Here is a 15,780-nt window from a genome sequence, read left to right as displayed (position 1 = left end):
CCCCCCCCCCTCACTTTAGACCTCACCATGGGACAGCACCACAGCGAGTTCTGACCACGACATTATGAGAAGACAAAAGAAAAACAGAAAGGAATAACTTTATTTAACGGAGAACAGTTTAACGAAGGCTATTTTTTCTGACGGTGCGACCTGTCCTAGTATTGCTGTTTAGCTTCTACATGCAAAAGAGATGGTTGTTTTTGTCACAGATTTGTATTGTATCTCTCTCTTTATGTCCTATGTTTCTTCCTTGCCTCCTCTGTTGTCAATGGAAACCTTGAATAATTGTAAATACAGGATATGAATTTGTCTTTAAAGAATATATTTTTTTGGGAACTTAATAAATGTCATTATAGTCATTTATTATTGGAGAGTTCTTCACTGGAGAAAAATTGCTCATGTTCAGTCAAAAATGTCAAGAAAATCCAGAGAGCAACGGGGACATAGAGGTGACTTCAACTCCCTAAAGCAAGTGCCCAACTCCTAATTTTCAGAAATTGAGATTTTTATAGTGTTAGATCACAGTATATTGTTTTATCTGACCAATATCAGTTTCATGTGCACATTAGAATGAATCCCATAACAGAAATGTCCTCTATGATCCTGAAATTAAGGGTGAAGTCACAGAGGTTTTGGTGCTTTATGGAGGAAATTATAAATTGATATGAATATGCTATAACCCAGTTATAAAACCTTATGGATTTCCACCTGTTTAATGATGATCACAGTGCTCCCACCTTTTAATTGCCCCCCCTTCAGCGCTGTGTCTTGTTTTACACTCATCCTCCCATCTAAACCGTGCAGTGTCAGCCTTTAAAAAAGTCTCACCCTTATTGAAATCTGCACTCTCGCCAAATCTCGGAGACTTACACCAGCGCCTTGGAAGCCACTGCAAACGCTGCGGAAATTGAAATTGAAGATTTCCAGGACCCTATGAACCTGCGCCTGTGCTTTCAGCCCAGGCCTCCGTGCTTTAATGTTGGATTATACCCCCTCAGTGCCACCACTGCCGCCTCTGAAATATGGATCAGACGGCAGGAAAGGCCAGCAGCCAGTATGGGGGCGGCAGCTCAGGGGGAGGTGGATGGGGAGGGGAGGGAATGTGTCACTCCGAGCCATCCTTGACGTTCACAGGCCTAAAGACAGGGTAGAGGGGAGAGAGAGAGAGAGAGAGAGAGAGGACGGTGGGGGGTCTTCTAAAAGCTTGTGGTCCTGTATGCGTGCTCGGATTAGCAGCAGGTTGTGCATGCCAGATGAGTTGAGTCCTCTCAAAGGAACCAGAACAGCCTCAGGTTCACAAACAGGCACAAGTTACATTTAATTGCAGCTTTCTGTGCAGACAAAGTCTTTAAAAGTTCTGTATTAAGCAAGTGATTTAGGTTTTCACTGGATTTTGATAGTCCAACGCTGAGAGTCAAATCACTGTACAGTGGCTTAGTAAAATCAGTCACTGCTGAAGTCTGCAGATGTTCCGTATTTGTGTTAGATTAGTTAAATAGTTACTTGGGTCAGGTTGGTGAAGGTAACATGGTCTGGAAAGATCTAACAAAGAAGTACATGGCAATTAGTTGAGCGGCTACTTATTGTTGACACCTGCAATCAAGGAGTAATATTGTGTCGGCCCTGGCTGGAGTACGGTAAAGTACACAGTCCAATGTTAAAGTACACAGTCCAATGGTGATTTATCCAGGCATGATACACACTGACCGAACCCGAGGCACCCGGTTCATGGACCTGCAGGTTAACTTGATGCTGCCACCTCACTCTCAGAAAAAGTAGAGCCAAATTGTTCTGTCTGTAGTCGGTGTCTGTGTCCCCGCTGAGGCACCACGCACCAAAGCCAAATCCACTTTTAAATTCCTAACATTTGTAATTGAAAAAAAACCTGCGAGAAATGTATTGGTGTATACTTTACAAAGTTGTCATCAACACCAACACCAACACCAACCCTCTAAATGTACATGTTGTTGAAGCATTCTGAAAACCATGGATCTCCAAATTTGGTGATATTAACACATTGCCACGGATATTGAAAAAAATTAGTGAAAGAGGAATTTTAAAACTCTGCAGATTACTTAAAAAATGCATTATCAACAAGTTTGATTTGGAGTTACGTGGTTTTCATGGGACATAAATGACTTTATGCTGCTAATGGCGTTATGACTGATGCATTCTAGCTATACTACCATTTCATTTGTCATAAGTCAGCCTCCATGCTGCCTTTACTTCTAGTTTAGCTTCATTTATTGCAACTTATCATGCCAGAAACTGATTTGCATCTCCATGGATGTGTGAAAAATGTCTTCTTTTAACTCTAGACCTAAGAACATTTTACAAATAGGATCCACATTTGGCCACATCACATTGTGCAATCACTTAAAACTATTATTATGGCCCTGTGAAGCTGGCAGCTTCTAAGTGATCAAGGATTTAAATACACTGAAAACATGCAGTATTGAACTGAAATACTGCATCTGTATCGCTTAATCTGCCAAATGTACTATGTACACAGGAATTCAAAGAATTATATTTAGGTATAATTCATTTTTAATGTGAATGCTAGATATTTCCTCACACTGATCATGAACTGGAAGTACGACAGTTTTTTTTAAAGGAATTGTTTGACATGTAGGGGAAATACACAAATTTCCTTTTTTTTTGCCAAGAGTTGGCAAACAAACCCAGTGAAAAAATTTAATTTATTTTTTACACTTTGGGTTTTGTATCAATTAAACAACTTGCTGGCAGGGGAATTAAAAAAAAAAAAAAAAACCTGGGACAAAACCAGGCTAGCTGTTTCCCCTTGTTTCCATTCTTTGTGCTAAGCTAAGCCGGATATTTATCTCATCTCATCTTCTCAACGTCCAGCAAGAAAACAAATAAGCACATTGGATAAAACTCTACCTGACACTGTACGAGGTGAGGGGAAAATAATAGTCTGTTTCTGTTCTAATTCATCCACCCATGCGACGCAGTCGTAAAACCAGAGACGGAAAAGGAAGAGCAAACTCGAGTCTAAAAAGAACAAATGAGAGAAAGAGAGAGAGAGAGAGAGAGATGATGCAGTGAGAGCTGTCATTGATGTGAGCAGCATGGAGGGAAGCCAGACACTTGAGGCCATTTTCACTTCCTCTGCCAACTCTGACAGACTGCCATCAGCACCGCTGAGAAGAATATCAGCCACTCTTTCTCTTACACACACTTTTTCCACACTTTATCCCAGCCAGATCACGCCACCCGTCTTCCAAGTACCCAAACAATATGTTATTCTTTCGAACTTGGATAGCATCGAGCTTAGCATGATGGGGCTGAAAGTGACATCAAATGGCTGTTTAATCAGTTACACAGCGTGTCCAAAAGCATGTTTGCTTATGAAAGGAGTGGAAAAAGTGAACAGATCCAAAATGTGATTAATGCTTTCTGGCGGGTGCTGCCGGAAAACTTCTTCAGAGTTGGGAAGTTTTTTTTGCTTCGTGTTGGTTGTTTGTCACCCAAGCTAGCCCCGAAACTTTTCAAAAACGGAGCCACGGTGCACGCTGGGAAAAAGCCACGATATAAACCATCGCTAACACTTCTGAATAACACTCGGCCTGTGTGGCTTTTAGAGTCGTTTCAGCCCCTCAAACTCTCACTGTGAATAGAGTCTTCATTGGTGCTTTGGTATTCTGATATAGGCTCTTTGGTGAGTTCTAATCCCTATTAAAGAGGTAGATTATGGAAGGGATTTGTCTTTGATTTGCCTGTCCCACTGCTCTTTTCTATCAGCGCCTCGCTCTCTCACTCTATCCGTCCCTCGCTCCGCTTCTCTGTCTGTGTTGATGTGATGGTCGGAGGATTGAACAATGATTGCCACCATGTGTCATCCCCCTCGCACTCCCGCCCTCAGCCATCCTCCTGTGATTATGGCCACATGTGTGAGGGCCCCTGGTCGCCTGAAAAGATTTGTTAAAGGCCCCCCAGTGGATGAGAGAGGCCCCAGCCTCTTAGCCTGGCCCTCGTGTGCAGATCTATCCCCTTTCGAGGCACTCTGCATGGGGGTGAGCTGCCCGCCACCCCCTCCTCTTACCCCTCCTACTCTTCTCCGCTCCTCCGCCACGCAGAGATAATCAGGCTTATGTAAAGACGACGTGCTCTTTTGACAGTCATCAGCTCATCAGTGATCCAATCAAGCCCAAATCCACCATTGTTCGCCCCTCAAAGTGTCCCAAATCCGCTTGTGTAGGAGAGAGGGGCCGCGCTCTTTATCCTGCCAATCACTCCTGACATTCCTGCCCCTGTTGCCATGGCCTGGGGTCAGAGGTTGGGAAAACAGAGAGCGTGAGCCGACTAGGGGAGAATGGCGGGGCGCTAAAGGAAAGGCTCTCCGCGTTGGTCAGCTGACGCAGGGGGGTAAATGTAGACAAGTTAGGACTCTATAGCCCCGCTGAGAGGGCCAGTCGGACAGAAAGAGACGTGGGCGGGGGAAGATAAAGAAGGGGGGATGACGAGGCAGAGAAAGGGCCAAGGGAAGAGACGGAGGGCGAGAGAGGTGTGCGCTGAGAAAGGAGGAAAAAGGGTCAGGGCGGGACAGTGTTTGATTGCCAAACAGGCTTTGCAGAGCTTGACCTCGGGGTGCTCGGAGAAGAAAAGCCCTGACACGCAGTTAAAGAAATAATGAACACGCAAGTTAATATTTCTTGAATTTGTAATGGAATTTCTGCTCCTTTAAGGTAGAAATGAAACACCTTTTCTGCAGAAAACACCCCACCTTTATTAATTCTGTAACACCAACATTTGAACCGTGTTTGTGTGTGTGTTTTAATGTGTGCGAGTTGCTGAGCTGTAATTTAAAATGGAAATGTACCACCCAACGCAATGGAGCTAATACATGTCGTTGCAGGATAAGCGGGGCACTGGGTTAAATCTGTTGTAATGTTGTCAAAAGAATAATTTTCTGTACCCAATGTATACGTAAGTGAGCAAATGTTTAGCCTAGACAAGATATCATAGGGAATTTACACCATTCACTGTTCCTCCATGGGGATTAGTGGAATTAAGCGTTTTTACACAAAAGCAAAGTATCAAAACTCATGAGTAATTCAACAAGCGCCACAATTCGGAGTTTACCCAGCTTCCTAGCCTGTGTGTATTGTCGAGTTGCAGCTGCGAGAAGAACATGCAGACAAATAGGAAACAATGTCAATGCCTTTTAAAGGAGACAAATTTAATATACAGGGAAAATACACACAACAAATACTATGAAAGGGTGGGAGTGAGAAGTCTTTTCTCTTGTTGCCTGCCCATTCATGGCAATAATCTGAGGGAAGAAGCAGATTAGGACAGAGGGAGGGTTCGCGGCGGAGTGTTCGCATCGCTGGCTCCTTTCAGCCATTTTGAAACAATGTTCATCCACTGGTTTGTTATGGCGCAGCAACTTAGCTTAGTGTACTGCTGCGAGAGTCCGGAGGAGGCTGAGGACTCGCTGCGTCTTTGTTCGGCGTTCCATTGAGACGCACTGGCGTGTTGGAGCGGGGCGGAGGAAGCCGCACACAATTAATTCATACGGGATCTCAGCGATTTCTGTCATTTGTGCCTCAGTTTGGGAAATACTCGGGAAATGTTGCAGGGAACGGGCTCGTCAAAGTTACACCGTAGGTCGAAAAAAGTCAGTTTGGAATCAGCCCTCATCTTGACTTCCTTTGAGACCTACATGGTCCCTAAAAAGAAAGAAATTGTGGAATTCAATCTATCAATATCTTTTCTCCATTATTAAAACCAGGAAGTACTGCTTTGTTTCAATGGTATTCTAACACAATTGAAGTTGTCTTATGAATCCCCCCAAAAATTGTAATTTCTTTTATGTCTGTCTCCTAAAAACAACTAAACTGCATTCTCAATTATTGTTCAAAGGAAACAGTAAACCATGACATGATTAGGATTAGGAAAAGAACGTGGATTGGTTTAACATTAAGTACACAAAACATCACGTAAGTTAAGTATGTTACATATGTGATACGTGTAAAGTGTGTTAAGTAAGTAAGAAACCAGAAGAAAGAACACAAGCAGGAACAAAATCATGTCTTGGATAGAAACAGTTTAAATGTAGATTTATTGCTTGTGTGGCTGTGTGTGTGTGTGTGTGTGTGTGTGTGTGGGGGGGGGGGGTCACACGGCTAGTATGGCTAAAAGGTCATGGTGTAAGTTATTGTACCTGCTCGACTCGACTCAACTCGCCTCGGCTCGACTAGGCCGCGGTGCCCCGTCCTCCTTTTCCCATTGGATATTACCTAATGCGGGACCTAACGCGACATAGACACGCAGAACGTCACAGGCGGGTTGCTTTTCACGTCACCTTTTGGTATCGCCTCAGCTCGCTTGGAACCTCGGCTGAGGTAGTACTACAAAAAGTACCTGTTAGCATTCCACTCTCTTCTTTCCTGCACCACCTTCATTTTATATTTTTATATTTTGAGTTGACAGTGTAAAGGGGGTTGCTTGAACTGGTACTGCACTTGTATTCAATGACAATAAAGTCATTCTATTCTATTCTATTCTAGCAGGTCCCAGGGACTTTTTTTTGTAACAGAAAACCCCAAAAAGTAGAGTCGAGGCGAGTCGAGTAGATGCCATGCAATGGAAAAACGCCTTATACAGTGCTTTGGTCCATACTGAAATATCTAAAACACTTTTCACTGGATTGCTGTGAAATGTTGTGCAGAGATCCCGGTCCTCAGATGATGAATCCTAATGACTTGCTGATCTCCTAACTGCTCCTCAGATACAAACAGTTCCAGGCTTCCATTCATCCGGGGCCATTTCTAAACTTCTACTTGATGGATTGACCCGGAGAATTGTACAGACACTCAGTGACGTATCCTTGAAAGTGCCCTTGGAATCGGGCACAGACATTCACGTTCCCATGAGCGATGAAGGGTTGATATCAGGAGACGATGATGAGGACTTCAAAGATGACGAGTCCAAGGATTTTAGATCGTTTGCAGCTTTTTTCAAACAGTGAACCAACTTTTATGTACTGTATATACAAATGTCAATACAAGACATAGTTACCTTTGACACAACTCCTTATTTGTGAGACACTTCTAATAGCTTTTACATTCAGATCTAGTCCTGCACCCTAGGGTCCACTTCACACCGACTCTGCCCTTAAAGCTCCCTCTGAATGGTTTACTGCATTGCATAAATATCAACTTTTAAGATGCCTTAATTTTCAACGCAGTGCAATCGGTGGTAAAACTTGTCCAAATACTTTATTTCATTACCAAGTACCTGCAAAACGTATACTTTTTGTTTAGTGCTAATTTGCTAATATTAGCCTGCTATAACGCTAAATAAACTAAAATGGTGAACATGGTGAAAATAGTCTAACGGGGTAGTGTTTACCGTGTTCACAAGGAGAGTCCATATGAATATGGATATGATTGGATATGGATGTATGGATAGGATTCATAGTCATATCAATATGATTATGTGTTGGTATTCACAACGTCGGACGTGGAAATGTTCGGAAAGATACAAGTTCACGCTGACCTTGTCAGAAATCAGGTCATGGGAGTAGATTTTTCCGGTGGATGGTAACTTAATATAATTTTAGAGTTATCATTAATAACATTTTTGAGCAAAATCTTGATCCTCCCACTTCTAGATGCCGACAGTCCCGTGAGGAAGGAGTCGTTTGGGGTGTACTTGTTGCCTAGCAGCAATGTTCAAGGTTTTTGTTGAAGGCAGCAATAAGACACTTCAAGCTGTCTCCAAAACAAAAGATCTTTTTAAATTAGTGTTGGTATTTTGAATGGACAAAAAAAAAAAAAAAGCTCCACTGTATCAGAATCATTGATTGACATAAATTACAGAAGACACTCAAAATAAATTGAATTGTAATGGAAACAGGTTGAAATGACCTGCCAATACTGGGGAATTCTTAACTTGTTTTAAGGAAAGGAGACTTTTTGGACTGAGACACATACTACAAGATAAGATGAGGATTCCCTGTGTACAGTAACCCAGAGTGCAAAAAAAAAGCCTTTTGCTGTCTTTCACTCTGTTGATAATGACAGATGACTCATGGGTCACATATCTTCACAGTGTAATTACACATGAGATGCATCAATATCATTCACACACACAGTTGCGGAGTAATGTGAGTCCTCATTCATCTGCCCAAGTCATTTAGGGTAATAGAGCTTAATGGAGTATATTAACCCTGTCCAGCTTGCGTCCCCCCCTTCAGATTTGTGTGTGTGTGTGTGTGTGTCTAGCACGTGCACAGGGAAAGGGGAAACCTGCCAACTGTTTATCTGCAAAGGACACACACACACACAGACACACACACTGGGGGAGCAGAGATCTGGTTTCCCACTGTCACAGATGCTTACCCGCCTCTCCATTAGTGATGTGATTGGAGTGGACATAGAAAACCAGCAGCTTCGTTCCCACAGGGGCAATCTGAGGAAATTATTGCCCCGCTCCTCTCTGGGGAATGCCAGCCCTCGAAAAAAGAAGCACTTAATCGACTGCTATCATATGCAGCTCACTGTCAACCACAGAGCATGGGTTTCTGAGCATTTGCTGTGGATTAATAGTTTGGGAAATGGCTCGTGATGATATGTGATCAGTCATCGGACACAGTAAGATGCTCGGGAGGAATCTCCTGATGTGGAATCGGGAGATCAGACACTCAGGAAAGTGACAGAGAGAGAGATAATCACTGGAGAATGATGATTGATACAACATTGATATCGTCAGTCTGTTTTTTGCCATTTCTGTAATTCTATTTCAAGAACATTAAAGTATCTAGATCGGTCCGCCCTGATGCACGTTGAAACAAAGGGTGTTAACTCAGTAGGGTAGGGGGTTTGGGCTGCACACTACTGGCGGCTAAAAGACCTGGGAGGTCCAGTCAGAGATGGAGCATGACAACCACACCCAAGTGGACAAACAGTCCTAATGTACTGTCTGACAACTATGAGGGGAGACCTTTTCACCCCGGTTAATAACTACTGCAAGCTGTTCCCACTGGACCCCCAGCCACACACACACACAGACACACACACCCACACACACACACACACACACACACACACACACAGTCGTGTCTGCCTATCTTTCTGGGGACCAGTCATTGACATAATGCATTCCCTAGCCCCTTACACTAACCTTAACCATCAAACCTAAATGCCTAACCTTAACCCTCACCCTAACCCTAACCATAACCTAACTCTAACCCTACTCCTAAAACCAAGTCGTATTCCTCAAAAAGCCCTTTAACCTTATGGGGACCAGCATTTTGTCCCCACAAAGCTGTCAGGTCCCCATAAGTATACTGTGTTCACAGTTTTTGGTCCCCACAAATGTAGCTAAACATGGCCCACACACACACACACACACACACACACACACACACACACACACACACACACACACACACTTCTACATCATGGTTGTAGTTCCTTAAACCACCAGAGGATGGCACCTGAGCTCTAAGCAGTGATACAGAAGTGGTCATGTGAAACACCGGGAATGATTGACCCCTTCCATAGTATTCCCCAAATATAACACTCAGAAATGTATATTAGTGTAATGATCTGAGTTGGACACAGTTTTCTAGGAATTTAAGGTTTTCTAGGTACTTTAAGAAATGTATAAATTGTAACTTGAGGAAATCAAAATGACTCTTGGTTGTCTTTTGGCTTCTCAACAAAACAACAGTACAAAGATGGACAGCGTATGACTAAACCCTTATTTTCCGCGGACCCCGGGGCCTCTTTCACAAAAAAAACCTACTTGTACATTGTTGGATCACCTTGATACGTGAGTTTTTAATTTATGAGACTTGCTCATTAACGTGATTTTTGAACTGGCATCCTGCTTCAGACAGTGGTAATAGAAAGACACTTTTACTAGTAATTGGTACATTCAGTATATTTAATGTACCTGAAGTCAAAATACATGGCTCATTTCATAATAAAATATTGGATTAATTACTACTTTATTTACTGGCAGGTAGCTTGTGAATAACATTATTCTCAGGAGTGGGTGGAGACCAAAAAAGAACAAATATTGGACTTGTATTGACCAAAAGCACAACTCTAAATGAATGATGTTGCTTGCGCTGTGTCTGCTGGATGTGTAAATAAGCAACTGTTTGCTACAATAAAATTAACCATGTCAATATAAAAGGAGATGATATTTCAGTGCGGTGTCCATAACGTCTTTCCACTGCCACCAAGTGGCCAAAGAAATCTGTTATTGCGGGCTGAAAGACAGAAATATTGACTTTGCAATTCTTTTTATTTTCACACCTACTTTGGGAAGCCAAACAGAACAGCAGTGTGAAACAACTGGTCAGAAAAGAGGTTAAAGATGTGTTGCAGGAGCAGAGAAAGAATATGAATGAATGGCAAATAAACAGGCAGAAGATCGGAGAGAGTTAGGATAGGGTCAAAGTGTTTGTTAAAGGCTCTATCGGTCCCTGTGGACTGAGGCTTGAAGAGCTGAATAATGTATGCCAGCTCCAGGGGTAATGAAGTGGAAGTGATAGGGAGGAATACGGCTGGCCTCCCAGGGCTTAACGCAAACTGTACACACTCTTAAGAGCTGCCTGTAGCCTAAACCTGTCTCTCTCTGCCTCTGTCTGTCTCCGTCCACTTCTTCCACGCACACTAAGAGGGTTAGCTTGTCTCTGTTCCCTTTATCCTACATCATTGATGAAGCAGACCAGGGCATTTATGGTATCCCACTCAGAGCTCAGCAGCTCCAGCTGCTTATTAGACAGGAGCAGAAGATGCTGCAGATAGCATGGCTGCTGCTCAGTGGTCAGACAGGCACTCGGTGTTGGCAGCCTTGTTTGTGGATCAGATCGAGCCTGGTTTGCACTTGTACTCAGTTGGTGCTATTGTGCTTAACAAGAGGCCGCGGCGGTGGGCTGTGTCTTGTAGTGAAAAGAATGGGCTATTTTCTTTCCTCATGATCCATTTATTGCTTGTTCTCTTTTCTCTCTCTCTCTGAATATGCGTCCTTTTACTTGCAGAGGCTTGGAAATAAAATGGAAAAGTTACCTTGTGTTACCCCTGTGTTCATGTGTCTGATGGTAGAACGGGGTGAGCAGAGGAAGTCTTGCATGGAAACCACTTTTTCCCCATTTTTGTTCCACTTCACTTCAGTTTTCACAACGTTTAAGAAAGAAAATCTCATGAACAACTTTGTCGTTGTTATCTATTTTATAAAGATTATCCTAAAGGAATAGTTTGACATTTTGGTAAAATAATTGTATGGCTTTTTTTGTGTGTCAAGGGTTAGATCGATACAACTAGAAACGGCTAGCCTGTCTCTGTCCAACGGTAACAACAAATGTTCAACAGCACCTCTAAAGCTCACTATCTACTAACATATCTAGTGTGTTTAATCTGTCCAAAATCTAAAATTTTGAAACAACATCATTTGGTTTTATGGGAAGATGGGTGTTGACTGGGCACAGGGACTTCTTGGAGTCTTGTCTTGTTTCTGAGGTTACCAGGCCACCAGCGGAGACTCCAGCAAGTCGTTATCCCCAGTAGGATTGGGTATCGGTACCTTTAAAGTATCGACTGAAATAACCCAGTGCAAAGTAATAGTATCGATACGCGGCCTTCATTTAGGTAAAAAACGTAAAAAATGACGTGTGATTGGCCCACTACCGCAGCAGCTAGAACCCATACAGTCTGGGGGGTAAGTTGAGCGTGGGGGGTTTCAGGGAGTTGGCAGTTTAACTTGGCGAGAGGCCACTAAATGGTTCAAAAGAATCTTGAACACTTTCTAAATGTATTCTTCTCTGATTTCTTCCTGTATATTTCTCTTCTCGTCTTCTCTTCATAGTCGTCAGACTAATTTACCGTATAATCAATAATAAAATTAATCTAGAGGGAGGAAGGGTAGTGCAGTCCGACCAGACTCCTTTCTTTACCTTGTCTCTCTTAGTTATGCTGTAATAGTTTTAGACTGCCGGGGGACTTCCCATGACACACTGAGCTCCTCTCTCCTTTATCTTCACATTTGTGTGCATAAATGTCCCAGAAATGCTTGTTACCAACCTTGCTCTGAGGAGTCATTCCCCGGAGTTTTTATGTTCTTTCTCCCCCAGGATGTTTCCTTGGATCAGGGAGGCTCCAAAGTCATGGCTGCAGCTGGCGCCGTGGTCCTGCTACACGTCCTGCCATGCCCTGCTACATCCTGCTACTCTCCACTGTGCCCTGTAATGCGGTGCATTGCCCTTCTATGTCATGAACTACTACAAACTACTATTTTTAGTCACTGTTCCATTATCTTTCACTGTGACTGTCATTGCCACGCTTCATTTCAACCCCAACCGGCCCGTCAGACATCACCTACCAAGACCCAGGGTCTGTCTGAGATTTCTTGCTATAAGGGAGTTTTTCCTCACCACTGTCGCACTGTTGCTTGCTCTGGAGGGAACTGCTAGAACTGTTGGGTCCTTGTAAATTATAGAGTGTGGTCTAGACCAACTCTCTCTGTCTCGAGATAACTCTTGTTGTAAATTGATACCATAAATAAATTTAATTTAATTGCTAAGTTAAGCTACAGGCTGCTGTGAGATATAACGGTGAAGGAGAAAACAAATAAGAATATTTCCCCCAAACGTCAACTTCTTTTTTTTTGTAACTATAATAGTACTATACATTCAATTTCCACCCTACTCGGACTAAAATTGCCTCACCAAAAAAAAGGCCCAAGACAAAAAAGTCATGTTTTCACTCCGATTTTTAGAAGCATTCTCACTTCAATGTGGACCCTCAGCACCACCCACTAAGATATCATTTTCAAGGTGAAATAGCTTAAACCAAGATGAAGGCTCAAAAAGCATCTACGTGTTAAACAATGATTAAAAATGCATAGATTTCAGACTTTAGGGAAGAAAATATTCAAATGCGGCGCAGTGTGATTGAAAGAACTTGTGATTGGAGTTGTTTGGCCCTCTCTTCCAAACACTTGCACCTCCTAGCCCTCCTCCTCCACTCACATTAACACGCTTCTATCATTAACCCCCACGCCCCACCTTCTGCATAATAGCTAGAGCTAGATGCGGGAAGGAGAGTATACGAATGTTTCCTTTCTCTGTTTTTTTTTTCTGGAGGAGCATCTTAAATGAATGATTGATGTTAGGGGAGCAAGATCAGAACGATAATCACGGTCTAACAAGCTCAGAGTCTTAAGAAATATATACTGGAGGAATGCTATAAATTTATAAACACACTATATATTAATATATAAGTAGATCATTGAATATTTAAAAAGAGGGACATCATATAATCAATCTGCCCCTCCATGTGCAATGCATGACCCCAAGAAGAAGGTAACGAAAGCTTGGAAGTTATCTTCACAGTCGGCTCATCCATCTACGGCTCAGCCGTCATCTTCCCCATGAACTATATGAAACCAAGATTAAACACAGTCATGTTTATGTCAGTGGCTAAACAAATTGCCATTTTCTGGGAGTGACATGTGTTTTGTGTGAAGACGTGCGACGCCAGCGTGGGGAGATAACTTCATTTCCAAGCTTTGAGCACAGATGAGGGAGAGACAGTTAGTCCGTGTTCAGTATATGAGCACCTTTCGCGGGACAAATGGAATGTCAATCAAGAGCCGGTACACAGATGCGCTCTCCCCAGTGGGGCCCGACATGCTTTCTGGTGATGCGGCATTGTTGTTCCAGCCCTACTCTGGGTGCACTGGGAATATTTTGTTCTTTTACCCCTCCACATCCCCTTGCTCCATTTCAGCTCCCTTGACTATTGACCATTCCTTATGCTCCCCAAGTTTGACTCTTTAGCCTTCCCTTCCTTTCCACATTCATTTCTTCATGTTGGATATCTCGCTTTGTAAAAGTTTCTAACCCGACTCTCCTTTTGTCTCTTATTTCTTTTTTCTTTCCATAACCTCATGGTTTTTCTATGAAAGACCCCCCAACATATCAACACTTTCTTTGGACGCTTGACCTAGAAAACAAACACTCCCAAAATATCTCAACCTAATATATTTATGGAAAACATGACAAAGAGCTGGTAAACAGGTATAACTGCAGAAGGAGTGAACCAGGTAAAACAGCAGCTCTGTCCCAACCTGCGACAATTCCACCTAAAGTTTTCATTCATAACTAATTTGCACCAGCTAACACAATTTTTTGAGGAAACATAAATTAAGAATGCTGTCTCCTATTAACACCATGAGGAAATATAACTATTGGGCAAGTGGGAAACATAAGTTTATACAGTACAAGTTTTAATGAAAAGGTACTTTATTTATTTATTTATAATATCCACTTTTAGTGACTAAAGCATTATTAAAGGTTTTACAGTTATGTTGAGGCGCTCCCAGCTCTTGGTTAAGGTTAGGAAAAGATTGTGGTCTGGCAGAATACAGCAGAAACACAACCTATTTATTAAAATTTGAGAGAGACCACAATCCTTCTCTAGGGTTACTAAAGTGCTTTTGCTGACTAGACCAAACCACATTTCGTAGTCTGTATGCAAACATAATTGAGAATATAATTCAGGACTATATCGCCGTTGAATATAACCTTTCTAAGAGAAAGTAACATTTCTATGCAATATATATATATATATATATATATATATATATATATATATATATATATATATATATATATATATATATATATATATATATATATATATATATATATATATATATATATATATATATATATATATATATATATATATATATATATTGCTGATATCTGCGCAGGAGTCTGGCTGTTGGTCAAGTCAATGATTTAATTGATTGATTGATGGAGAAGTTTCTTCCGGACAATTTACAAATCACACAGTAATCTGAGCATCTGGGACCTCCCTTTCACCAGAAATAAAACCTCTTGTTTCCCTGACCCCCCTCTCCCTACTTCTAATTTTCATACAGTCCCTAATTCCTTTTATAGAGATAAAAGGAACTAGTGACTGCATGAAAATTAGATAATAGATCTGATAATAGATCAGTCTATCTCTAAAAGTTTTTGCGTCTGCCACTTTTGCCCTGAAGCCAATTATTTTCAACATCTCAAACTCTTCTGACGTTTGCCCTAATCCCTTTTGCACGTAGCCTACTCTTCATCCCTGAAAGAAGTGAATTCAGATCTTAAGGTGGATTGAGAAGAAATGAGAGGAATGTTTCCACTTCACAGGGACGGCTTTGGATTTTGTTATTAAAAACACGACAAGCCATTCAGTTGGTAAAGGTGCTTACTCAAGGGAATGCAGAGAGTGTTTATTCTTTGATTAATTTGCTTGGAGGAGACCTGAAATTTCCCCACTCATGAATATGTGGATGACAGGGAGATTTCACCGTGGTGACAAGTTATCTAAACTACAGTGCAAAACGATTATGCTAATATCAGGTTGTAGTCATCAATCATCTTGTGTCAATGTGGTGTCAAGGCATCACGTTCCTGATCCCCCCTCTGGCCATAGCACTGTGTGTGTGTGTGTGTGTGTGTGTGTGTGTGTGTGTGTGTGTGTGTGTGTGTGTGTATGTTTATTTGGAAAGGAGAATTGATCACATTCTCATTACGCCTGGGGACTCTTGTTGGGGTTGCATTTGCGCTTGCGTGGAACTGTTCTCTAAGAGCTGAAAGAAAACTGGGAGGGAATTAATTAGGTGAGTTTCCTCCTCTTGATATGAACACACACACACACACACAGCCGCACACACACTGTCCGGGCTGACGTCAGATGTACGCGCCTTAAAACCAACGAGCGCATCAGAGGGAGA

The 15,780-nt window shown here is 42.1% G+C and overlaps 1 protein-coding gene across 1 annotated transcript in view; it reads left to right on the top strand.

The window, feature by feature from the left end:
- The window catches only part of irx1b (iroquois homeobox 1b), a 3,983-nt gene extending 3,620 nt beyond the window's left edge, over positions 1 to 363 (top strand). Inside the window, exon 5 of the mRNA XM_034892719.1 lies at positions 20 to 363. Within this exon, the coding sequence (XP_034748610.1) occupies positions 20 to 68 (49 nt within the window). The 3' untranslated portion in view covers positions 69 to 363. The remainder of the gene's footprint in view (positions 1 to 19) is intronic.
- Positions 364 to 15,780: the final 15,417 nt, after the last annotated feature.

Source organism: Etheostoma cragini, chromosome 14, assembly GCF_013103735.1.
Source record: "Etheostoma cragini isolate CJK2018 chromosome 14, CSU_Ecrag_1.0, whole genome shotgun sequence".
Lineage (NCBI taxonomy): Eukaryota > Metazoa > Chordata > Actinopteri > Perciformes > Percidae > Etheostoma > Etheostoma cragini.
Note: the sequence above shows the minus strand (reverse complement) of the source record. Positions and strands in the feature narration are given on the sequence as shown.